The sequence below is a fragment of the Astatotilapia calliptera genome, chromosome 20 (genome assembly GCF_900246225.1).
Source record: "Astatotilapia calliptera chromosome 20, fAstCal1.2, whole genome shotgun sequence".
Lineage (NCBI taxonomy): Eukaryota > Metazoa > Chordata > Actinopteri > Cichliformes > Cichlidae > Astatotilapia > Astatotilapia calliptera.
This window is the reverse complement of record NC_039321.1, coordinates 12,505,379-12,530,976: the sequence shown is the minus strand read 5'-3', so window position 1 is coordinate 12,530,976 and position 25,598 is coordinate 12,505,379. Positions and strand designations below refer to the sequence as shown.

General features: G+C 40.5%; 3 protein-coding genes across 3 annotated transcripts in view; 2 read left to right on the top strand and 1 right to left on the bottom strand.

The window, feature by feature from the left end:
• Positions 1-6,588, top strand: part of rtel1 (regulator of telomere elongation helicase 1) — a 44,803-nt gene extending 38,215 nt beyond the window's left edge. The window contains exons 22-32 of the mRNA XM_026154286.1: positions 241-387; positions 487-602; positions 764-887; positions 1,330-1,495; positions 1,798-1,955; positions 2,074-2,169; positions 2,548-2,758; positions 3,812-3,949; positions 5,444-5,632; positions 5,725-5,853; positions 6,248-6,588. Of these exons, the coding sequence (XP_026010071.1) occupies positions 241-387; positions 487-602; positions 764-887; positions 1,330-1,495; positions 1,798-1,955; positions 2,074-2,169; positions 2,548-2,758; positions 3,812-3,949; positions 5,444-5,632; positions 5,725-5,853; positions 6,248-6,318 (1,545 nt within the window). The 3' untranslated portion in view covers positions 6,319-6,588. The remainder of the gene's footprint in view (positions 1-240; positions 388-486; positions 603-763; positions 888-1,329; positions 1,496-1,797; positions 1,956-2,073; positions 2,170-2,547; positions 2,759-3,811; positions 3,950-5,443; positions 5,633-5,724; positions 5,854-6,247) is intronic.
• A 1,175-nt stretch (positions 6,589-7,763) lies between these two features.
• Positions 7,764-15,908, top strand: icmt (isoprenylcysteine carboxyl methyltransferase). The gene is made up of 5 exons (XM_026154682.1): positions 7,764-8,027; positions 9,567-9,655; positions 9,809-9,978; positions 10,635-10,852; positions 13,674-15,908. The coding sequence occupies exons 1-5, from the start codon at positions 7,809-7,811 to the stop codon at positions 13,851-13,853; spliced, it is 876 nt and encodes a 291-aa protein (XP_026010467.1). The 5' UTR covers positions 7,764-7,808; the 3' UTR covers positions 13,854-15,908.
• Positions 15,909-20,405: 4,497 nt separating this feature from the next.
• LOC113013885 (troponin C, slow skeletal and cardiac muscles) lies at positions 20,406-23,436 on the bottom strand. Its single transcript, XM_026155103.1, has 6 exons — positions 23,300-23,436; positions 22,602-22,632; positions 21,605-21,751; positions 21,362-21,476; positions 21,007-21,143; positions 20,406-20,616 (listed from the first exon to the last, which is right to left on the bottom strand). The coding sequence occupies exons 1-6, from the start codon at positions 23,321-23,323 to the stop codon at positions 20,585-20,587; spliced, it is 486 nt and encodes a 161-aa protein (XP_026010888.1). The 5' UTR covers positions 23,324-23,436; the 3' UTR covers positions 20,406-20,584.
• Between the last annotated feature and the right edge of the window lie 2,162 nt (positions 23,437-25,598).

The following is a 25,598-nucleotide window of genomic DNA, read 5'->3' as shown; positions in this document are numbered from 1 at the left end:
TTTCTTTTGTTGACACACTGCATAACTACACAATGTTTTTGTAATGATGGCTCGTGAGTGTGAATGGTTGTCTCTCTTTGTTAGCAGTTTTATTGCTTTTCCAGGGTGCACGCTACCTCCTGTTCTGTGATGCTGTGACTAATTGGATAAACATTTAAGAAGATGCATAGACAGATTTTCTTTCATGTTAGTGTAGGGTTACACAAATAGCCGTTCTGTAATTATATCTTCTTGTCTTAGGCGAGCGAGGGTCTGGATTTTGCAGACATGTTTGGTCGGGGTGTCATCATTACTGGCCTTCCTTTCCCTCCAAAAAAAGACCCTCGCGTTGTCCTGAAAATGCAATTTTTGGATGAGATGAATCAAAAGAATTCTGTAGGGCAAAAGGTGAAAGAAAATCAACAAAATTAACTATTGAGGTACACTAAAGGATTGCTTGGTCGTATAACGGTAGTTGGATCTCTCTGTCTTTGTGTGTGTGAACAGTACTTATCAGGGCAAGACTGGTACAGACAGCAGGCTTTCAGAGCTGTGAATCAGGCCATTGGTAGAGTGATTCGTCACAAGGAAGACTATGGAGCGATCTTCTTGTGTGATCAGAGGTCAGAGCTGGTTTACTTCAGTAACATCACATCAGAGGGAACATTCTCCACTATACCACACAGCAGCACACAAGCTTCAATTAAGTGCTTCGGTCACCTTATTTATTATTTATTGATGATAAAAAAATGATTGTTAAACTAAAGGAAAAGTTTCCCAACAGATTTAAAAATGCTGATACCCGGGCCATGCTTCCATCATGGGTGAGGTCTTATGTGCGCCTCTATGACACCTTTGGCAATGTCGTCCGTGATGTCTCTCAGTTCTTCAGGACTGCACAAAAAATGGTGGGTAGTCGCACCTGCACAGTTCATACAATGCTGCAAATTCTTTCATTATTCAGTTTTGTTAAGGAACCAGCTAATAGTACTGATTCTGATCTGGAGGGAAGGTTTTTTTATTTTAAGCACTGAAAAAATGGAAAACTTTTTGATTTAAAACACAAAAAGTGAATAATTACCTGGAGTGTTTCCATTAATGGCTATGACACTGTTCATCGTGCTGAAATATAATTTGATGTCAAGTGTTTTCTGTGAGTTTCTGTGGAATAAAGGTGAAGATAAGAGTTTTTTTAACACCATGTCAACCTTATTACTTTCATAATAAATGTCTACTAACATATCGTTTATCTGGTTTTCATTCATTGCATGTGCAGTAAAGGTGTGTAGACACTTGGTTACAGTTCAGGTTGTCAGCTTCTACTGACAGTGTGTGCATTAAACATTTAAGAGGCCTGTGGTTGGGAAGAAGGCTCCAGCACACAACCACGAGACTGAGTGTTCACGAGACACTCAGTCCTCCAGTTCCACTTCTCGCCGCTACTTGCAAACTTCTCACACCCAGAAGGCCAAGGTGTTGGACACATACCTTCCCAGCTTGAAGAGGAGGAGACTCAGTTAGTACACAGATGATGGATGTGGTTTGATGTTTTGCTATTAAAGATCAAGGTGTGCTTTTGCTATACCAGATACGTTTAGCAAAGGGTTTCACAGGAGTGTCTTTAGAATTCATTATGCAGTTGAAATGGAGAAAAACTACATTAGAAACAATGAGTTCAATAATAAATGGTATAAATTGAAGTGACTAAAAGCCAGTTAAACCGAAACCTACAGCTGGAAGCACTAGTTTTAAAATTTCCAGCTACAGCTACTCTAAAGTGAGTCCTTGATGAATTTTAACCCTTGTTTTTGTGGTCAGATGAGAACAGTGGAGCCAGTGGAATGGCCAGGATCTGCCTTGAGTATGAGAGTGAGGTGCAGGACAGTCAGAGGAGACCACTCAACTTGCTGGATGCTTTGGAGCAAGGCAACCACGGCACTGGAGAGGACAGTGATTTTACCATGGGAGAGGAAAAGGTAGCTCGTTTTATTAACTCACATCGTGTGTGTGTGGGGGGGTGGGGTGAGGTGGGGTGTTACACTATAAAACAAAAAAGTTTAAATACCACATTTTCCACTTGTTTTGCTTTTGAAGGCAAATCATTTGTCCACACTGTCTCTTCAATACGATAAGAGGATGGAGGATGAGTTGCGGGGTGGAAAACGTAAAATCAAGTTGGTCCAAGAACAGGTAAGTGGTGTTCTAAACAACACACAGCTGGACTCGGTGAAAACGTCTTTTCTGACTGTTGAAAGTTGGGGATGAATCGTTAAAGTTTAAAGGGTTGGGATAATTATGTTTATCTGTGGCCTGCTGTTAACTCAATTTGAACTTTTAAGCAAATATTTATCTAATAAACCTATGGTGCACACACCTGATGAAAGTGCAGACAATTAGTAAGAATGATGTGAAGAGGATGAAAACTAGAAAAGCTGTTGGTCCAGATGACATACCTGTAGACGTACAGAGATGTGTAACAGAGGGCAGTGAACTTTGAACCAGATTGTTTAACATCATTTTGAATTTACACTGCTGCTGAGATTATCTTTTCCTCCATGGTTATTGAAGAAGCTGGGTGTCCCTGAGGATTTGTCTCAAGAACGTAAACCCAGCAGGGCTAAGACATTCCTGGCGGACATGAAGAAGTCCCTGAGTGAGGTCTGCTGTCACCACATCATGCGGGCGCTGCACACCTACGAAAAGACTGATGACCTGAATCACCTGCTGACTGAAACCGCATTTTTAGGCAAAGACACTAATACTCAGAATCTCCTACATGGTAAATCTTCTGCTCTAATAAACACAAAGCGACCTGAACATTCAGACTCGTATCTGAGCCTCAGTGTTGCATGTGGTAGCACTGCATGTTGTGTACTGATACTAGAAGGTACGGCAATACACTGCTATTAAAACGATAAACACCACACATAGTTAACACTGAAGAATGACAGTACGCTGCCACCTATAAAGTATACCTGCTTTGCACAGGTCTGAACTCTACAGAACACGTTTTCTTAATTTATGATTAGACATTTTACGCTCTTTGTAAAATGAGTCTAACTAGTGCAACTATTTACAAATCCGTTAAAGTCTTTGCACTCTTTTCAATAAAGTGTTTTAAATTATTTTAATATGTATAATTAGTATGTTTTAAAACGTACACAGCACGATAGTTTGAATATGTGCAGAATGTATTGACAAGCAGGGTTTCTATGAAGATCACATTTTCTAAACTGCAACGTTCAGGTTGTTTCATTTGATATACAACAAATGACTGTGCTTTGTTGCACTCGAGCACAGTACAAAATTGTAAAAGTTGTGTCTCTGTTCACATGGTAAAGATGAAATGAGCTTTAATTCAAGGGGTTTAAGTATTGCTTTAACTGTTAAGGAATTATAACATGCATTTTCAGAAGCTCGAAGTAGTTAGACAAACCAACATAATTTTAAATAAAGATTGTTTTTAATAACTGGGTAAAAATCTCTTGCAGTCAGTGATTTCCTAAATTGCCCATCAACATTGCCATATTTAGATACAGTGCAGATCATAGTCAGTCAGTATGAGTTTTCAGCCTTGTGTCTTACAGAGATTTCTCTACAATAATAGAATCGTTCTTTGTAGTTTGCCCTGTTTTTTCACAATAGCTTAGGAACCCCTCAACCAATGTTACTTTTAAAAAACTGAATATACCTGTCAACATTATTAGTCTTGATATCTACACAGGAATAATATCAATGTCAAAGTCATGATTTCAGTATCAGGGCACCACATTAACAGTGTGTTAATGCAAAACAGTTTGTAGTTGATTGCTATTGCTGCCTTGTGTCACAGGCCTCTACCACTTTGTTCGCCCACACCACAAAAAGAGGTTTGATGAAAATTGCCAGAAGATGGCAAGGCAGGGCTGTGGATACAAACCTGATCACACTCTGTCCAAGGATAGGAAGAATACAGTAATGCTGCAGAACGGTAAGAAACACGCTCTTCATTTTGTTCTTGGAAATGTGTGTGAGATACATGGATTAGAAAAGAATGTCAAGGAAGAATTTTGGAAGAATAACACAATATTCCATTTTAAACATGAAAGACGAATTCCAGGCCATACTCGGTACAGATGTTCCTGTACACTATGCCGGCCACTTGGTTATGGCGTTCCATGTATTCCCTGTCTGCTAGCATCTTACACCCTGCTGTTATGTGCTGGATTGTCTCTGGGGCATCGTTACACAGCCTGCACCTGGGGTCTTGCCTGGTGTGATAGACCCCAGCCTTAATGGATCTTGTACTCAGAGCTTGTTCCTGTGCTGCCATGATTAGTGCCTCTGTGCTGTCTTTCAGTCCAGCTTTGTCCAGCTACTGGTAGGATTTCTGGATGTCAGCCACCTCCTCTATCTGCTGGTGGTACATACCGTGGAGTGTTCTGGCTTTTGTTTGTCTCATCCTGGACTGTGGTGCTGACACTCACAGTCCCCGGCCTCTTTCCTTAGCTTAGCTAAGTCCAGCACCTCAGGGTGCTGGACTTGGGGTGAAACTGTCCATGCATAGTCAGGAGCTTCCTGGTCTTGATGTCAGTGGCTTCTATCTCCTCCTTTGGCCAGCTTATTATCCCAGCAAGTTACCTGATCAGGTGTTGATAGCCCGGATCTTGTTCTTACTGTTCAGCTGACTCCTCAGGACTTACCTGACCCTCTGCAGGTACTTGGTGGTTGCAGCTTTCCTAGCAGCTTCTTCATGGTTCCCATTTTCCTGTGGGATCCCCCAGGTACCTGTAGGTACCTCTGTGTCTGCAATGTTGTTCAGTTCTGACTACCTTAACTCTCTTTGTTACCATCCAACTACACTTCTCCAGTCCGAACGACATTCCGATGTCATTGCTGTATATCCTGGTGGTGTGGATCAGTGAATCGATGTCTCGTTCATTCTTGGCATACAGCTTGATGTCATCCATGTACAGGATGTGGCTGACAACTGCTCCGTTCTGTAGTCTGTATCCGTAGCCAATGATCTCACGAGGGGGTTCAGGCCTATGCAGACCAGCAGCAGGGACAGAGCATCTCCTTGGTAGAGGAGATCAACAAGTCACCTTGGTTGATGGTGACTTGTGCTATGGGCTTGAAGTTGGCCTCTAGTGTTGTACGCCACATTCCCATTGAGTTTCTGATGAAGGCTCTTAGGGTCCTGTTGGTCTTGTACAGTTCTCGGCATTCCAGGATCCAGGTGTGGGGCATTGAGTCATAGGCCTTCTTGTAATCAATCCAGGCCGTGCACAGGTTGGTGAGCCTGGTCTTGCAGTCTCAGCTGACTGCTCGGTCTACCTGTAGCTGATGTTTTCACCTATTCTCTGCATATTATGCTGCATTTTTGTCAAACAGTAATGATGTTTACTTAATACATACCCATACAAAAAACTTGTGTCATGTAATGTGTGTCAGTGATGGTTAAGCATAAAACTATGTTGATCAGGTTCTACATCAAAGAATGAAGTCCACACTACCTTTCTGACTGATGTGAAAAAAGCTCTTGGGGCAGAGAGATCGACACAGCTCTTTCAGGCTATTCACACCTACAAAAACACAGACAACTATGAAAAACTGGTGACCACAGCAGTGAACTTATTCACTGAGAGAGATGAGAACTTCGGCCTTCTTGTCAGTAAGTGTTCTTCCAGATCATGAGATGTTCTCTGCCATCTTCCTGTAAATGTTTGTGGTTTGAAACGACTTTCTTGTGTTCCTTTTCTTAAGGATTTGGTATGTTTATTCGTCCTAACCACAAGAAGCAGTACAAAGACATGTTGGATGGCTTGATAGGTCAGCCAGTCTCTACTCCTGATGTTCCTGTTATGATTGAGGAGCAGCAAGAACAACCTGAAGGTAAATCCCTGTGGTCTAGAAAAGTGTGCTTTACCTTGTGACTAATCATTCTCATTCATTCAGTTTTATTTATATGGTGCCACTTCACAATATACTGTGGGCATATAACTTTACCCACCCCGCAAAACTGAATATTCAGTTCTCGTTTAGTTTTTTATTTTTTGGTTTCTGTCAGCGCCTTAACACATGACAGATACAGATAACTCTTTATTGTTATTGCACAGTCATACATAGAACAACAGTACAACGAATTTGGAAACTTTTTTCCATGTGTCATCCTGTTGTGTGTTTGATGTCATGTTTTTTTAAGTAACGAAAAGGATTTGAAATAATAAAATGAACACGACATCTGACATATAAAACTTTCCTTTTGCATTTTTTCTTTGTTTTCCAGCTTCGCTTTTGTCTCCTTTGAGGTCCCAAAGCAAGATTTCCAGTTATTTCTCAAGCAGCCAAAGAAGATAGAATGCAAGTGAATACTAAATGAATGGTCCAGAATTCCTTATTGAGTTCAGGGTATCATAGTTCAAACTAACGTGAGTTAAATTTCTGTCTGTTGTCTTCAGTGACCATCCCAGGAACAAGTCTGTTCCTCTGCTGAGTGGATCTTCTTTTTTTAACTTGTTCTTGATGTTTGATGTTTTGAATGTAACTGTAAAGAAATTAGCTTTTTTCCATGTGATGAAATGTAAATCTGATATGGATAAATAAAATCTTTTTCATTTTGTAAGATAATTGAATTGATGAAATATTCTCATGACCTGAGTTTCATTTGTACGTCCAGCAATGCTCGAAGCAATAAAGTGTAGCTTATTGATTTGTAAACAAGTCATACACCAATGAAAATAATTAGTATTAGCATTACATTTATAGAAAGCGGAGACTGCCCCCAACACACACACACACACACACACACACACACACACACACACACACACACACACACACACACACACACAGTTTCACAAGAATAAATCAGATCAAATCATGCCTAACATACATAACAAATCATTTGTGCTGCCTGTCTGAACTCTACATTCCTAAGTTAAGTAAATATTTCCTATGTTACCAAAAATATTTGTTATTAGCTGAAAATGTCAAGTAATGGAAGAATTTTTTTTCAAATCATTCTATTAGGAAAAGAATCAGGAAAAACACTGTTACAACTCAGTACACTTAAAACTGTATTATTGTAAAAATGCAACATCAAATGGACTATTGTCACTGCTGCATATCTTTGACACGTGGATTGAAGTTGAAATCATTTAAAATATTTTATATTTAAATTCCAGAATCATATTGGATAAAGTGTGTGTGTGTGTGTGTGTGTGTGTGTGTCCAAGTATATATTAATTTTAAAAATCAGCTTAATTACAAGACTTGAGCAGCGTGACATTAACTGTCCATATCTGCAGGTTGGATTAATCATGATTTTAAAGGCTGTAGGTTGCAGTCATCACTTGAACACTGTATAGAAATGTAAGGGCTCAGTGCTGATTCTTATAGTTGCATCTGCTTCAAACTGTAAGAAACATGCGAAACATCACAATACTAAAAACGGTTGGCAGGTAGGAAGCACCAGGTTAAATCTATATTTTTATTTGGAATTCGAAAATCGTTTTTGAAAAGATGTTTTTATTGAGAGTTTAATTCTTTGTTTGTGAATTTTTTTTTTCAATTTGAAATATTCAATTTTGAAATATTGAATTATAAATAGTGCTTTCATTTTTAATTTAATTATTAAATAATAAAATCATTTTTAACAAATGCATGTATTAACGCATATTTTATTGCACAATTCATTATTGAAGCACAAAACTGTTTATTTGATCCGCATGACTCTTCTGGTTTTCTGTACTGGCAGCTGATAAGATACAAAGGCAGTCACATGACGTCACGAGATTGTCATTTAGTTCTCGCGATATCTCATTTTACCACTGTACAGTATTTCCATCATGGCAGGCAGTAAGTTGGTATTAGAGGCTAGAGTAAGTATAAATGGCTTTATCTTAGGGCTTAGCGTGGTTGTAATTCCTCTGATCAGAACCTGGTTTGGACGTCACGACTGGGTCTTTGATTATCTGACCGAGACTCCCGGGAAAATTGCGATTTCTTCTCATATTGCCCTTATTAACGGCCTCTTACTTCTGATATACAAGGGACCTCTGTACAAGGTAGGTGCTGTCATAAGGTTACCAACTTCCTGCTTTTGTGCTGAATCTTATGCTGAAGTCGTATTTTTTGTGACCTCAGTTTGTTTTGGCATCCTGCAGTTAATATAGCAATCAAGTTTTACGCCATTTAATATTAAATGCTAAATCTTGCTGCTAATGTTATCCAACTGAGTCGCCTAGCTAGCCTAGCTAACACTGAGTTAATCTCATTAGCAAAAGAAGAGAGAGGCTGTTGGTATTAGTGTGCTAAACATAGAAGTCTGTTAAGCTTAGGAACTTGCTGATTTTAGACAGTTGAAATGGCTAAACTCTATAACTGGTACTAACAGTTACTTTATGTGCTGTGACAAGAAAGTAATACAGAAGTCCATTCAGAAATCTGCTCATTTAGTCCTGTATTGGTTTGTATCTAATATAATTTACTTATACAGCATTGCTTGAGTTGATGAATGGAGAAAGAGGCAGTGATAAATTACAAAATGAGAGAAAGGAGGACAGTTACAGGATTAGGAAGCGCATAGGATTAGCAAGGAAGATGTGAGGGCTATAAATAGAATGAAAAGTGGAAAGGCGCTTGGTCCACATAACATACCTGTGGAGTTATGGGATTGTCTTGGTCTCGCTGAGAGAGCAGGGCAGCGGACTTTGCAAACACATTGTTTAATGCAATGCCTGAGAAATAGAGGAGGAGGATACTGGTACTGCTTCTCAAGGACAAGGGTGATATGTAGCACAGTAGTAACAACAGAGCGAGAAAACTGTCGAGCCTTATCAAGAAGCTATGGGAAAGAGTTTTTGAACTAAGACTGAGAAGACCCCTACAGATTGTATGTTTGCATTGGAGAAGTATAGATAAGGTACTGTCTTTCTGGATGTAGACAAAGCATATCTTAGGATGCTAGGAGACACATTGTGGTACTGTATGAGTAAAGTCAGGAGTGACATAGAAGTGTGTGAGGTGTGCAGCTGGAATGAGTTCCAGGGGATACATGGTCTGGTACTTGTATACTGTGCACTCAAAGCACTTTTTACTACAAGACTTATTCATCCAATAATACACACATTTATTCAAGCAGTTTTCCTATCAATGAGTGCATTGTCTGTCATTCACTCACGCTCTGCATTGTGGATGCACAGGGGGCAGCTTGCCCATGGATCATTTGACATTCAGACTGGAGGAGCTGTGAAACAAACTATCGATCTGGAGATGACCCCTTCTGAGCCACAGGTGGGGCTGGGATTTGCCTTGAGCCCCATCTTGTTCACAGGTTGAAGATGAAGTCAGGCAGGAGTCTCCCTGAACTTTGATATCTGCAGATGACATTGTGATCTGTAGTGAGAGTACAGAGCAGGTGGGATCAAGTTTGGAAAGGTGGAGATATGCTCTGGATAGGAGAAGAATTAAAGTCGGTAGAAGCAAGACAGAATACATGTTTGTGAATGCGGAGCAGACGGGTGTAATAGTGAAGGACGAGTTTTAAATACCTGGACAGTGAAAAAGTGAGTGCAGAGTGTGTTAACAGCATGTCCTCGTTCTAGGTTGCTGTGAGGGCCTGCTTTTTGGGAGTGACCTTTGGCTGTGGTTTAATTATAACCTTCTCTGAAACCACTTGGACACATTTTGGCTGGTATGTACAATTGTTATGTTGTGTAAAACTATATATATGTCACACTTTCTTGGTTAAATTCTACATAGATTTTCATACGTTGACATCAGGATGTGTTTTTTCCTAATATAGGCCGGCTACAGTTGAACGTGAAGTAATCCTGTCTTTCTGCAGGTACATGTGTTCCCTGTCGTTCTTCCATTACTCCGAGTATCTGGTAACGGCCATCATCAACCCTCGCAGCCTGTCGTTGGACTCATTCCTGCTCAACCACAGTGTGGAGTACACGCTGGCTGCTGTCTCATCATGGGTGGAGTTCATTGTGGAGAAGCTGACCGTTCCAGGTTGGTGTGTCATCTGTGTAATGACCTGCACTCAGTCCACTCAGAACTGTTGAGAAGGGAGGTTGCCTGATCCAGTATATTAGCTCATGCTGAAATAACAATGATCTCAGATTACATCCAGACTGTGGAGCGTGTGCATGGGCTAATGGATTCATGGCTGACTCACATCCTATGTGCAGAGCTTCTGGCCGTGTCGTAGTACCCAGTATGATGCTGGCTGCTGCCAGAGATGTATCACTTTCCTTGCTGTCACATGGGTATGACAATCAACAGTTCCAAAGAGTGGTTGGAGATTCGTGTTTCAAAATAGGAAGTAAACATGTTTGTTAAGTTTAAGTAACATTATAGTTTAGCTGGGAACCTGTGGCGACATGCAAAATGCATGAACAGCTATTCGTGTAACCATCAACATCAAAGAAATATAATAATCTGTTTTTTTAATAGATAACAGAGAAGGAAGGAGAAAGAGGCCAGCCATCATCCTTTCATGGGAACATACTGACACCTAATGTGCTCACACCTCTGTTGAATAAAGGAAGTGATGTACCCTGGTTTCCTGTTGGCCTGCAGACCAGCAGCTGGTCAGATCCTGATCTGCGCTCTCAGGCTTTTTATGTGCTCACCAGTATTTCATCGGTCTTTCTTATCTCTTATAGAACTGAAGCAACTCAGCTGGTTGAGCGTCTTGGGTCTCTTCATGGTTCTGTGTGGTGAAGGATTACGGAAGGCGGCCATGTTGACAGCCGGTTCCAACTTCAATCACATTGTCCAGAATGAGAAGGCCCAAAGCCATGTGCTGGTCACCAGTGGGGTCTACGCCTATTTCAGACACCCCTCCTATGTGGGCTGGTTCTACTGGAGCATAGGAACACAGGTGAGCTGCAGCAGCAATCATTAGTGTTTAACTTCAGCTCATTTTTCCACCTGGTGTGGTTTGTTTGTGCAGGTGTGAACACAGTAATCGCGCTCACGTGCAGACCAAAGCAGCCTCAGCGAGACTGTTTGGTTCTGTGTGGTTCCAAACAAACTCCAGAGTGACTCTGGATCACAGTTTATGATGTGAACGTGCTCACACACTAATTCGAACCATCTACCAGGTGTATGGTAGAAGTTTGATCTCACAGGAAACATCCTGTAGCCACGTATGCTTCGTATTCTCAGTGCAGGAAGGCGCTATAAGCTCTGCATGGGCTAGCAGCTAGCTGTGAAATGACTAAAGAAGTCTTCAGGCTCTGAACGTTTCTCCCACTGTAAACACTACGATCAGATGAACACAATCAACTTTCTGGGGATAAAGAAGTCTTTTCACTTTCTTTCCAAGCTCTTTAGAAAACCTTTGGGATGAATTAGAGGAGAGACTGAATCAGGCTCATCCAACATCAGCCTCACAAATGCACTACTAGGTGATTTTTAAAAGATTCCCATACACACACTCCTAAACTTTGTAGAAAGCTTTCCCAGACAATTTGAAGCTGTTATGCTGCAGGGTGTGCCGACATCCTAAATCCTTAAACCTTGTAGTTTAAGAATGGGATGTCAGTTAAGTTCATGTGTGTGTGACGGCAGATGAGCAAATACTTTCAGATCTGGAAGCTACATCCATCTTTTATAATGTCTGTTAAGCCCACGCAGCCCCCAACAGCAGCAGTGATGACGATGCTGGCACAGTCTAACATGGAGTCTGTTTACAAACTGTAAAGAGCGAAGAGGCGGAGGTTTATGTCATCCAAAACAGCAGCGCTGTTCCTGTGGTCACCATTAAAACCTTTACTGGGAAAAAAGCGAGTGTGAGTCCTTCATCGTGGCGATCGTGGCTCAAGAGTTGGGAGTTCGCCTTGTAATCGGAAGGTTGCCGGTTCGAGCCCCGGCTCGGACAGTCTCGGTCGTTGTGTCCTTGGGCAAGACACTTCACCCGTTGCCTACTGGTGGTGGTCAGAGGGCCCGGTGGCGCCAGTGTCCGGCAGCCTCGCCTCTGTCAGTGCGCCCCAGGGTGGCTGTGGCTACAATGTAGCTTGCCATCACCAGTGTGTGAATGGGTGGATGACTGGATATGTAAAGTGCTTTGGGGTCCTTAGGGACTAGTAAAGCGCTATATAAATACAGACCATTTACCATTCATCAAAGCAGCTGATCAACAAACTCCAACATGAAGAAAAGCAACTCAGCAGCTGTTTGTTTTATACAGAGAAAAACCTGCAGATGAACTGTGAACTTAGTCCGATAGCATGTTTAAATGATACTGCTGAATGATGACGGCAGCCATCCTATTTTACATGGAAGAGAGCAGGGGTGAGCCTAAAGGGGGGCATGGGGGGCACTAGACCATATTAATTTCAATGCTATCGTAACACGTTTCAGATTGAAAGTGAAATAATATAAAAATTTGTGTTTGGTACGTCGCATTAATATTTTTGTACATGGACCAGTAGAAGATGGAGCCGCTGACCTGAGGGTTGTTAGGTAGATGTTGGTAAACTTTAAAACATTGCAATTTCTAAAATGGAAACCAGTAAGCAGTTCATTTAAAAGCCTGTGTTTTTTTTCTCTTTTGAATATCAATTATTGCTCGTTAATAGAGCTCGCTGAGTGATGTAATGAGATCTCTGTCTCCACCTTTCATGGATCTTCTTAAAAATAAAGAATGTAATTCTTGAAAAATGTAAATAAGCCCTTTTGAGCTATAAATAAGTCAAGTGGGCTTTATATCGTTTTCAAGTGCTGTTTATGTGCAGCGGATCTTCAGCAGGAGTTTGTTCATCAGTGAATTGAATCAGAATTTGTAATGAACATATTAGAAACCCTGAGATGATCTAAATGTGTATCTCAAACGATTTAGATGCAGTTTTCTATGCATCTAACAGCTCTGTCGTATCTAAGAGTAATGAGCAGCACTACAATAATAAAGGTAAAAGAAAATATTGATACTGTGTATTTTTACAATTAGGATCATTTTATCTTCTTGTTTGTTAAACACAAGGAACACAGTTTGATCAGAGTATAGCATCAAGTCAGTTAAACATGTGGGATATGTTAGGTAACGAGATTATTCAGTTTCAGCTGCTTTGGAGTTAAAAAAATGAACAAAACAGGAAGTTTTCCAGGTGGAGGCTATTTTATTTAATTTGTCACTGCCTGTGCCCTGCAGGTACCACCTGTAGTCCAGCTGCTCTGTGATGATACTGTGTGTGCCACTGCCAGAAGCGTTGCTGTGTGGCACCGATGGGCCGCTACTGTAGAAGAGCTGGACAGGGCCATAGAAGGTTCTTACACCATGAGCAGGACCAGTATCTGTTCTTTGTAGGAGGGACGCAGCGAACAATTAATAACAAATACATTTGTCAAGTTTTAACGCTGAGATCCAAACTTAAAACAAAACAAGCAAAAACATTACAGAAGACGTAACGTTTGATGTGATCGGGCACACAGAACAGGATATGAAGGGTTACTGCTCGGCTGCTTTAATGCAGCTGTCAGTGTTTGAAATCCATCATTTGTGGTTTGTATGTTTTGGAACACTTTGTGTAGAATTATGAAAGATTTCTTAAAGTACTAACTATGAACTACATGTCCCACTCCTGCTGGTACACAGACCTCAGTCACTGGTTATTTGGTTTACTATTGGAGGGGTTTTCTAAATCAGTTTAATGAATTGTTTGTTGTTGCTGACATCTGTTGTCTTTTTCTGGCTGCTGCAGGTGATGCTGTGTAACCCACTGTGTATCCTGGCTTACACAATAGCCAGCTGGCGGTTCTTCCGGGAGCGGATAGAGGAGGAGGAGCTCTCCCTTATCCATTTTTTCGCCGAGGACTATGTTGAGTACAAGAAAAGGGTTCCCACCGGGCTGCCCTTCATCTCAGGCATCCGTGTCAACTAGACTGAGGAGGTGGATGCTGGACGCAATAGACTTAAAGCTCTAAAGCGAGTCAGACCTGATGGGTGGGTGTGTGTCTGGGCACGGCCCTCCCGAGGTAAAACCCTGCAGCTGACTGAGAATCCGTAGCTCACAGGCAGAAACCATGATAGCTGCGACAGTGTCAGGCTGCTGGACTGCTGTTTTTATATCAACCTCCAACATTCAGTTTAAGGCCAGACAAGCTGCACTCTTCTACATGTGTCCCATTTCATTTATTTCTCATGTGTCATTTGTACACTTGTAGCACGCTTTGTGTTCTCACTGATTACCTGTGTTGTTGGAGAGTGATGTGATCATTCTCTCAGGGGTTAGTAGCAAATGTTTGGACAGGAAATCAACCGGGTTCAAAATCATTAGTGTACAAATTCTTGTAGTACTTCTCCATTAAAGCAAACTATTTTTGATATGAGACAGACCCACACGGAGACTCATTATATTCAAGTCCTGATGTCTAAGTCTGTGTTTATCATCACCATGTTTCCAGTGGCAGATGTGCAGAATAAATGTCTGTTTATCCTCTGAATCTGGATTTAAATGAACAAGTCAGATTGGTTGGGAATGTTTACATTTTCTTTCTAAACATGTCCAATTCCACATCGTCCCTGCTAATCCCAGTTTGTCCAATCACACGTCTTCATGTGAAACCTGCAGTCAGGCGTTGCTGTTAGGTGTAGTGTCAGCATATAAATAAAAAGACTTTTTGTAGCGTCATCTGTAGTGTGATGTAACAAAAAAAGTCTTTTCTATGTGAAAAGACCAAAATTACAAAGAGTGAAATTCAGTAGCACAGGTTGGCTCAGTGCGCATCCTCAAAACATGTGATCTGGTTTAAAAGGAGTTGGACAATAAAACATGTCATGATTTATGGAGACAAATAGTCCCAATTCTCACTTTGTACCTCAGCTTTTCTCCTTTTTTTGAGCTGTGAGCAGAGAGGAAGATGAGCAGAGGTGTTTAATAAGATCAAGGCCTCACTTTGAAGTGACATTTGTTCAATTTTAAATGTTCATGAGAACTTTTATATTTACTCTTAGTTCCATTTACAACATGACAGTGTGACAAGAGCATATGAATACCATACAGTTTTGTTTAGTTACACTCTTACAGAGCATTTCGTCGTCGTATATGACTGACTGCAAACGTAGACCTTCATATGTATATCGTCCCTGTTTGCGCCTCCTGTAAACCTGTGATGTGACTCAGAGGCAGGAAAGGCGAGAGAAGTGACAAGGTAGAACAGAGTGGAGTCACAGGAAGTGCTCACAGAGAGCAGTTTATCACAATAGGACAAACATTTTTGCAAAAGGGGAAATATAAGAGCTCAACAGGTTGATACAGGTTGAGTGATGAATATGTGAAAGGTTGGTTTTTATCAAGTTAAATATACAAAAGTGTTTAACAGAATTTTATGCATGGACTGATGAAATAAATGAAGCTATACAGGAATCAGCCCCAACATTAAATCTACTTACAGCTTAAAAAACATTGAGTATTACTAAAACATGTGATGCATGGAGGCTCAAACAATTCTCACACAAATGTCTCAGAACCAGAGACCAGGTGACATCACCAGAGGTCCTCGGCCACAGCTGTTTACAGCTCAGGTGGACCAACACAGCACTGGGCACATGGCTTTAATGTTGTGGCTGACAAAAACTTGATTAAGGATCGTTTCTAAGCACCTGAGTACAAGAAGGACGTGTGCATACAGCATTAAACAAGTGTTTAGTGCTGTATGCTCGCATTATAAAGTACCTGAGGCTGTTAAAGTAACGTGAGCATGATCTGTATTCAACAGGAAGTGCTAGCAGCGCTCCAGTGCTAGAGCTCCTTTTGTATTTTAGGAACTGATTTTTCTTTTTGTCTCTCCTGTCAGCTTGTGACGCTCAAACTGTTATCCAAATCAACCAAATGACTTTATACTGTCAGCTGTAGCCGACGGTATAAAGCGCCTTTAGGGAACAGTTGTTGTTAATTGGAGCTACATAAATAAATCTGAGCTGAATGACTGAGTTATATTTGGTGTTTTTGTTTTGAGGAGAGATTGGATTACCCTTATCTGACTGTGTGTTTAAGGCTTTAGTATCAGATTTCTACTCATGTAGTAAAAACACTGAAACCACAATATTGTCCGTAGATGCAGAAAAGTGTTTACAGAGTAAACTGGAATTTTTTATTTGCAGCTTTACACGCATTTGGTTTCATAAACTGGTTAAAAATAGTTCCCCAACAGCATGTGTCAGGACAAATGAGCAAACATCCTCCAGCTTCTGTCTCCAGGCAGGGATGCCCACTCTGCCCTTCACTGTTTGCAATTTTTAACCAACCACAGCATCAATCAGACAGGCTTTAGTGATTAAGGGCATTAAAATCAGTCTTTATGCAGATGATGTGTTACTTTTTCTCCAACAACAAAGACATACGCTCATAGATGAGCCTGGCTCATCAGAACAGGCACTATGCAATAATATAGAGACCATTCATTACCATTCATCAGCTCAAACATCAAATGATGCTGTAAAGCATCATTTGCTCTCTGACAGCAGGGTGGGAGTTTCTATAAATGAAATGAGATTTAAAGACAGGGTGTCCTGTTTTCTGTTAGCAGTGAAAACATCAGTGACGCCCTCATGAAAGGGAAATGTTTTGAGGGGAATGTACTCGTGAGCCGTGAGCAACTTTAATAGTGTAATTCTGCTGGATAGAACTGACATCTGTATGCAGATGACTCTGCTACAACAGAGAGAAAAGCTAAATGGGAGGAATGATGGTACTTTGATGAACCGAGGTGCAAAAGGTGGAAACTGCAGAAAGTGTGTGTGCACAATAAGTTAGCATTTTTTGTTTGTTGTTGTTGTTTTCCCACATTCTACATTCCATGAATCACACGAGCTGCTTTTCTTTTTCTCTGTTGGATTTTAATGTGAAATATTTTACTTTAGGTGTGAGATGACAGTAATATTACAGTACTGTGTACAAATGGTATATTGAAATGGGTAAATAAGGTCCAACCATCTGGTTCAAACAACCAAAACACCACAGTCATTATTAAACAGACCTTCTGCCCATAGATGCTATGTGACCATCAGAAACTGGGAACATGGCAACACTAAGAGCGTAGGCCTTGTACCTGTTTCTGTGTTTAGCATGGCAGTGATCTGACTTCACCTGGCAGGCAGATGTTTTGGCATTTCACCCTCACTCAACATGGTGTTTGATTAGCTTCACTGTTTAACTGGTAACTTATTTGTATGTGTGTTAACGGAGACATCCATCAGGGTAGTCAGCATGAAGACCCCTGCAGTGAGACAGCACCCTGACCCGAAGCTTTACCTGCTTCTTATATATAATAAACCAAACACTACGTTTCCAGGTGTCCGGTGGTGCTTGAATACGATTAATTTGTTAATGTTTTAATATCTCATGGTAGGAGTGGTTACCATAACAGCACACGTGCAGCACATCTGGAGAGTATTAACTCAAGTTTAATTGTTCCACGTTTTGTCATGTTACAGTCTTATTCCAAAATGGATTAAATTCATTTTTCACCTTAAAGTTCGACACACAATGGCCCATAATGTAAAAATGAGAACAGATCATGAATGAATCAGATGTTTCTACAACTTCATTGGAGTCCGCCTGCGGTGGAAAATGCACACACTCAGTAGTTGAGTGTGCATGTCAGAGCACAAACTCAAAGTCAAAGAAATTGTGTCGAGGCACAGATTTGGGGGAATGTACAGAAAGATTTCTTCAGCATTGAAGTGAGCACTTTGAACTCCAAAATCACTTAATGGAAGAAGTATGAACCATGCTGCCAAGAGCTGGTCGCCCCGACACGCTGAGCGATCGGTGTAGAAGGGCCTTAGAGAGGAAAATGACCTGGTTCTTAGTAACAAAGTAACACTGTGAGGAACCTTGGAGTCATTTTTGACCAGGACATGTCCTTCAATGCACATATTAAACAAATATGTAAGACTGCTTTCTTCCATTCGTGCAACATCTCTAAAATTAGAAATATCCTGTCTCAGAGTGACGCTGAAAAACTAGTTCATGCATTTATTACTTCCAGGCTGGACTACTGTAATTCATTATTATCAGGAAGTCCTAAAAACTCCCTGAAAAACCTTCAGTTAATCCAAAATGCTGCAGCATATTTCACCTGCACTGACGTCTCTTCATTAGCTCCCTGTTGAATCCAGAATCAAATTTCTCATCTCATACAAGGTCTTGAAAAATCAGGCTCATCATAAAGACGTTGTAGGCTGTTAATTTACTTGTTCCTAGAGTATTTAAAAGTAGAATGGAGGCACAGCCTTCAGTTTTCAGGCCCCTCTTCTGTGGAACCAGCTCCCAGTTTGGATTTGGAAAACAAGATTCCCCCTCTACCTTTTGGATTAGGCTTCACATTTTATTTTGCCAGTTTAAAAATGATTCTATCCCCAGGTCAAATACATAAATAAGAAATACACTATACATATAAGTTAATATATAAATAAATATACTTGTTCTGTTTTTAATTGCTGGTTAAAAACTGAGTTGCATCAAGTAGTGACTAACATTATTAATGTCATCCAAAAAAACGTTGATTCTGTTCATCTGGACGTAGCGTTTCAGGGAGAGAAATGTGTCGTCACTCATCCAGGTGACTTCTTCAGTCTCAGCTGACTGCAGGTTTCCAACCTTATAAACAGAGGCTCTCTCTTATCACCCGTAGTAATCCCATATGTGTCAGGAGTGTCAGAACAGTTGAGACGCATTTTTTCTAAACACTGCAGGCTCTGTGAAACTCTGTGGCTTTTAAACCCCAAAACACGCTGCGCCAAAAATTGGTCCACCCCAAGGATCCCCCAACACAAACAGAGTAACAGAGTGTACGCTGTTGGAGGATTGCCAGGATTTATACATCGGGGAAACCAAACAACCTCTGATGAAGAGGATGGCACAACACAGAAGAGCTACCTCGTCAGGCCAGGACTCTGCAGTCTTTTTACACCTACAGGCCAGAGGACACTCTTTCAAGGATGAGGATGAACACATCCTGGACAGGGAGGAACGCTGGTTTGAGGGCAGTCAAGGAGGCCATTTACGTGAAAAGGGAAAGACCATCTCTGAATGGTCTAAGGGTACATCTGTCACCATCTTACAATGCTGTGATTGCAGTCATTCCCCAACTCTCTGTGAATGGTACTCATGGACATTGATCAGTGCAGGAAACCTGCAGTCAGCTGAGACTGAAGAAGTCATCTGGATGAGTGACGAAATGTTTCTCCCGCTGAAAATGTCCAGATGAACAGAATCAACCTTTTGGGATTTCTTTACCTGGATGATTAAGCATCGAGACATTTTCACTTAGGTGTAGAATAAAGTGCTTGTATGAAAGGGTCTGAATGGGTGAATGAGGCATGTTGTATAAAGTGTGTTGAGTGCTCCAACAGTTTAAAACAGCCATATAAGAACCACCACATGTACTGCTTAAAGAAGTCCAGTCACGTCCTTTTTTCAAGCTCTTAAGAAAGGATCAGGTCATTGAGCAGTATTTATACTGTAGCACTAAAACTGATGATAAGGTTACCTTTGAGCTTTAGGTGGATGCTGTCTGTAGAAAAGCTTCCCAGCACATCTAATTTTAGGTTACTGTTTTATTAAATCTGCTCTTCCACTCTCTTTTTTGTCTGCTGGTGCAGGCACAACGATACTTCAAGATACAGTGACAGAGTCCAGCACAATCGCAGGTGTGGCCCTGAATGAGCTTCCACACCTGTAGAAGGTTATGGCAGCTCCTCCACACTCCTTATTAGAGGAGTTTGAGTTGATTCCATCTGGTTGTAGAAACAGTATCCCAGCATACAGGACTGCAACTCCCCAACCATTCGTCTTTTAAATAACTCACCATGTTCTCAATGGTCATATTGCTTTGTTGTGTATTTATTGCACATTATTACATTTTGCTTGATGTTTGTGTGATTTCTACTGACTGCACAACAAATTTGCATTTGGGGATAATAAAAACCTCCCTGATCCTCCAGAGTCAACTTATCCTTCTGTCCTCCACCCGTTGTCTCTGTCTCTGTGTCTTGCCAAGTGCGTGGTGTATATGGACGTGGACATTTGAATGGCCACAGTCATAATATATATGGACATACAGTAATAAGTTGAGAGATGTGATAAAGTGCGAGGCTTCTTCCCGCTAACCATCAGAGCATTCCACCGGAGTGTTGAATTCCATGTTTTGTTTCTTGTGGCTTGTCTTTGCTGTCATCTCCTTTGTGCATAGCCTCATGTACCAAGGAGGGAAGCGAGTGGAAAACTTGGAATTACCTGCCAAGTTTCTTTCTGTGGAGCCTTGGAAAAGCCACTCGAACTTTTATTCCTGCCTCGTGTCCTGCGCTGGAGTCCAGTGTCCCATTGAAACTATAACACGACTGTGCAGCTCAGTTAAGCACCATAGAAATAATACTAATTCACTTTCAGTTAAGCTAATTTACACAAAATTTTATGACAGACAAAACAAACATCTAAGTATTTTTATTCAGAAAAAATATTTTATTCAATGAAATCTCCTGGAAAAGCTGTTAAGGCCTTGAAGGTACAGTATTAGAAAAACCGGTGAAGATATCTTCAAGAAGGCCTTCGATGATGTTGCCAACGCATGTAGAAGATAGAAGATGTGAAGCCTCCGGCAGAATCCTTTATTCAACACCTTTCATGAACTCCAGGAACTCTATCAGAGACAACGAACAGGTCAGTACATCAGTCACATCAGCAAAGCTATTCATTACTAACGATCCATGACTGGGTACAATGGAGGAAACAATGTTATTTTGAACTTTTCTACACAACACTGTTTGATTTAAAATCTATGGGTTTTAAAATCAAAGTCCATAAATATCATTTTCACAGTTACTCCTTTGGATTTTGTTTAGTTGCCTTTTGAACTCAGTTTCTGATTTTTGTTACTTTATGCACTTTGTCAGCCACAATAAAGAGCTCAGTGACTCTGTAATCATTCTCCGTGAAATGGTTTGTGAACGTGATGAGAATGTTCTCCTTATGTTGTCAGGAGTCAGCTGTTTTGTGCACATTTTAATTACAAATAAACTGCTTCCCATACCATCATAATCAATTTTGCCATCATTGTTTTTGTCTCCATCCTTCATCAACTCTTCGATGTCATCTTCAGTGATGGCCTCTCCAGTGGACTCCAGCATGGACTTCAGCTCTTCTAAGTCTATGTATCCATCTCCATTCCTTCACATAAAAATACACTCATCAATCCTACGTGGAATACTCGCTGAGCTCTTTTGGCATTAAGATTTTTACTGTATGTGTACTTCACATACGCAATAATATTCAAAACATCCCTCAATCTCCTACTGGCAGTTAGCAATGATTTGTGTGGTATCAGGCTGGTGGTATTTTCTTTGTATTCTGGCTGCGTGTGAACAAAAAATGCAAAAGAGACCTACTTATCAAACATGCGAAAAAGTTCAGCCAACTCCTCCTCAGATTTTCCTTTGCTCTCCTCCTTCATGCAGCGGACCATCATAACCAGGAACTCATCAAAATCTACCGTCCCACTTCCTGTGAAAATACAGCAAATAAATAAATCAGGACTATAATGTCTTTTTCACCTTTTAATTTTTTTAAATATGCAAACCATGTCGTGAAATAAACATGTTCCTGATGGAAACATACTAATACTGACATACCATCTTCATCCACCTCGTCAATCATCTCCTGTAACTCTTCAGGAGTGGGATTCTGTCCCAGCATTCTCATCACCTTTCCTAACTCCTTGGTACTGATGCAGCCGTCCTCTGCATCCTGAATGAAGATATCAAACGCAGCTTTGAACTCTGAAAAAACAAATCATTTTTGTTACTGAGATTGTTGTTAACGTTGCACACAACAACAAACAGCCGATGCAGACCAGACTGATGCTGAAAATATAACATCTGTGAGGACGAAACTAACTTTGAACTGTTTCTATCGGGCGCTTGTTTACATCATCTAATATTACAGGAATTCACTGATTATCCTTTGTTATGATAAAAGCTGTCATTTAAACACAAAGATCCAAATCCTATAATCTTATAATTTATCCACAATGGAAAACAGAAAACAAAAGAAAATATTTACACTGGAAAAATACTGTTATTTATTCTGGCACCATTTATGGGAAAGAAATAGGCTTTCCTGTGGTGTGAGGTTTATTGTCAAACAATGAAATAATCCAACAACCACAAATTTATCAATTTAGTTTTATTTATTTTGTTTGTTTTCTGTTTAACCATCTTTGATTTGTCTAAAATATTTATTTATGCTTGCTTGAAAACGTAGCTTCACATATCAGATACTTCACAATCTCAGGCCTTTTTCCACACATGGAAATCTGAGGCAATGATCAGGAATCCCTCAAAAAGTATTTAAAATAAAAGCCTGAAATGGTTCATTGGTTTCTCCTGTCATGAAAAATAATCAGGATCTGTAATTGAAACAAAATGAACACAAAAAATAATGAAAACAAAACATATTCATATTATTAATATAAAGTGCTTTGAGGTGACTGTTGTTGTGATTTGGCGCTGTAGAAATGACACTGAATTATAATTCTATAACTTCTTTCTCAAAGGTGGGATGAATAAAGCATTTTTCATTTCATCTAATAAAGAGAAAGACAGCAATGAAAAGAAGTCGTTTCCTCACCATTTTTTTGCTCCTCTGTTAAGTTCTCGACCTGGAGGAAAACATCACATTTTAATTGACATGAAATTCATCTGACTTGTGTTTTTCATTTGGTGATTGTTTGTGGCACTCAGCAGCAGCAGAGGTTCACGTCTGCAGCTTCACTCCTGCTCTCAGTATGGACTGCAATGTGACACTAATTTCTTCACTTGCTATTCTTGTTTATGGGAGTTGAGTTGACGGAGTCAGCAGCTGTCACTTCTCTTCTTCCCTTCAACTGTCCAGCTGTTCTTTGTTCTCTTGTCAGGCACCATTTATTTATACATATAAAAGTGACATTTTCAAACCATTTTCAGACCAGCGTCTTGACTCCAACATGAGTTTGGTGACCTCGGGCAAATATTCAAATGAATCCCTTTTTCTTTTCTATGAACTTTCTCCTAAAATTCTTCATTGCACTGCATTGTGAAGTTGGTCAAATATATCACACTGGTACACAAGGCTGACTGAACTCAGATTTCACTGTAAAGCTCCAGTAACGCAAAGCTTACAATAATAACATAACTTCACATTTTCAGGAGGACACTGACAGTTGTTAAAAAACAACTATACAGTCTGTCTTATAATATAATTATGTAATTGTCCAATAAATATGTATATCATAGAAAACATGTTATAGAAGGAAATATAACAGCATACTCGGCAATATCAGTACTCACCGCTGCTTTATATACATCATCCATGGCTGCTTATCTGATCCTGCAGTTGAAACAAGAGCACACTCAGACACAGCACGAGGACTGGCAGTTATAACTCCCTCTACCTTTATTGTGAGAGGACTGTGAAACTAAAAAAAGGCTCTTGACCTATCTCACAAAATTCAAGGAGGATGGTGGGAGGGGTGACAGAGGGATTAAAGGAGAGAAGTCTATAAATAGGAAACAACAGAAGGCAGCAAAGAACAGTGAAACACTGTCAGTAGCCCCTCAGCTCTCCACTGCAGCACATTTGAATCATATCACTGCAGGCTTCAGCTTTTTCTTTTGGTCTTTGAAGGTTACTCCCAGTAAACACCAGGACTGCTGTAGTTCCCAGTGACCTACACTTACAGGACTGTAATGGACCGTAATATCTTAAGAGCTTCGCTGATTTTAGAAAAGACATGGTGTCATTGAACCGCTAAGTGCTGGAGGGAGCTTTAGTCGACTTCCAGTGAAGAAGAAGATAACGTCCTGCCATTAAGAAAGTGAACGTTAAAATATTTATTGGTTAGAGGTCAAGTGGGACATGGCAACATGGGGGAAAGGTTTAATGATCACTGAAAATGTCCTTTTTTCATGTCCCATGAAATCGAAATAATTCTGCCAAAAGTGAGTAAGTGATGAGCCAGAGAGTCAGTGAGACTGGGATGGATCTGTGACTGTCAGGTTTTAGAGAGCAGGACTGTATGAGAGAAAGCCGAACGCAGACTGAACCTGTGTGATTCTTTTAGAGCATTGTCTCACCAGTCATCCCCCAAATTTAGACCCAGTTCACGTTCCCAAGCAGCCTTTAGTAACTGGTGAGGAATCAAAAAATGACATTTCATTATAAACTTTAGAGCTAATTGGCTTTTGAAGAGGGTCTTGGCTCATAAGCTCCTCCCACTGCTGTGGAGAAAAGAACTGGGAATAAAACCTTGGCACAATGTCTAATCTGAAAGCACTGAAACAGGTCAGAAGGACGGAGATCTGAGAGAGAGAGATCTGTGACGCTGCAGAAAACACCATCATTGTAAAAATCATTAAAACATGCCAGCCCCTTATTATATCATGCTAAAATGGTTGAAACAGATGATTCCTCAATAAAGGAGATAACGTAGATACTTAGAGAGTTAAATTTGACATGCCTCCTAGACTGATGCCAAATTTTCAGTGTGGAGTGAACTAAGGGTTAAGCCAGAGAGGTTGGATGGAATAGAAGAAGTAAAGCATTTAGAGTGGATGAGAAACAGGACGGGGGCTCTACACTGCGCCATAGAAGGTCCAAAGATCTGAACCAGAAGGAGATTTTGGGGATATGCGCTGTCCAGTATGGAACAGGAAGTTAGGAAGTGACAATCCGCCTCTGAATTTTACATCTCTGAAGTGTGGATTTGTTCAGATGGTCATTTTAATCACACTGATTTTACCAATAAGTGAAAGAAGTAAGCTTCCCTATCTTTGGAGGTCCTGTTTAATTAGCAGAGAAAACAGCATTTAATGTTACATTGATCCTTGATGTTTAAAGTCAGAGGGGCCTAATTTAAAAAAGGGACATCAGAATGTGTGAGCAGTAATGATGATAGGCTAGCATTAACTTTTAGCGATGGTCACTCTATAATCAGAGAATGAACCAAATCTGTGAAAAGCAGATAAAATAAATGATTTGGAGAGAACAGGATCTGGGACATACAGCAATAAATCATCAACACAAAGCGATAACTTAAATTCTGTGCCTAATTGGGAAATTCAGCTAAAAATAGAGGAGGATCTCAGAAAGACTGACAGGTGCTCTATGTGAACAATAGGGGGGATAATGGGGACGCCTGTCTCGTGCCACAGGAAAGACTAAAAAAGCCTGAGTGAATGCTATTGGTGGAGATGCTGGCATGAGCAGATGTATAAAGGACTCTTATAGAAATGAGAGCGGCAGATTTTGAAATTAATCCAGTTTTAAGTGAAACTACTGCAGTTGTCAATGGTGACAAAGGCACCTGTTTGTCCATTATGGAAACTGTTAGCCGATAAAAGTCTAATCATTAAAAGTGCTTCTTTCTGTCACTGTCAGGCTCTTATTATAAATGTCTACAGCTGCTTAGAGAGAGATTTGTTAAAGAGCCTGATCATTTTGGTTTAAACAGAAACAAGTGATTTATGCCAGAACGTCCTGTCCTCCCTGTTTCTCCTCACTGCTTCTCTGATATCCGCCCCTCCTCCTCCTCATACCTGCTGTGGCGAATGAAGCCTTTGGGCCTAACCACAGTTGGTCATTGAACAG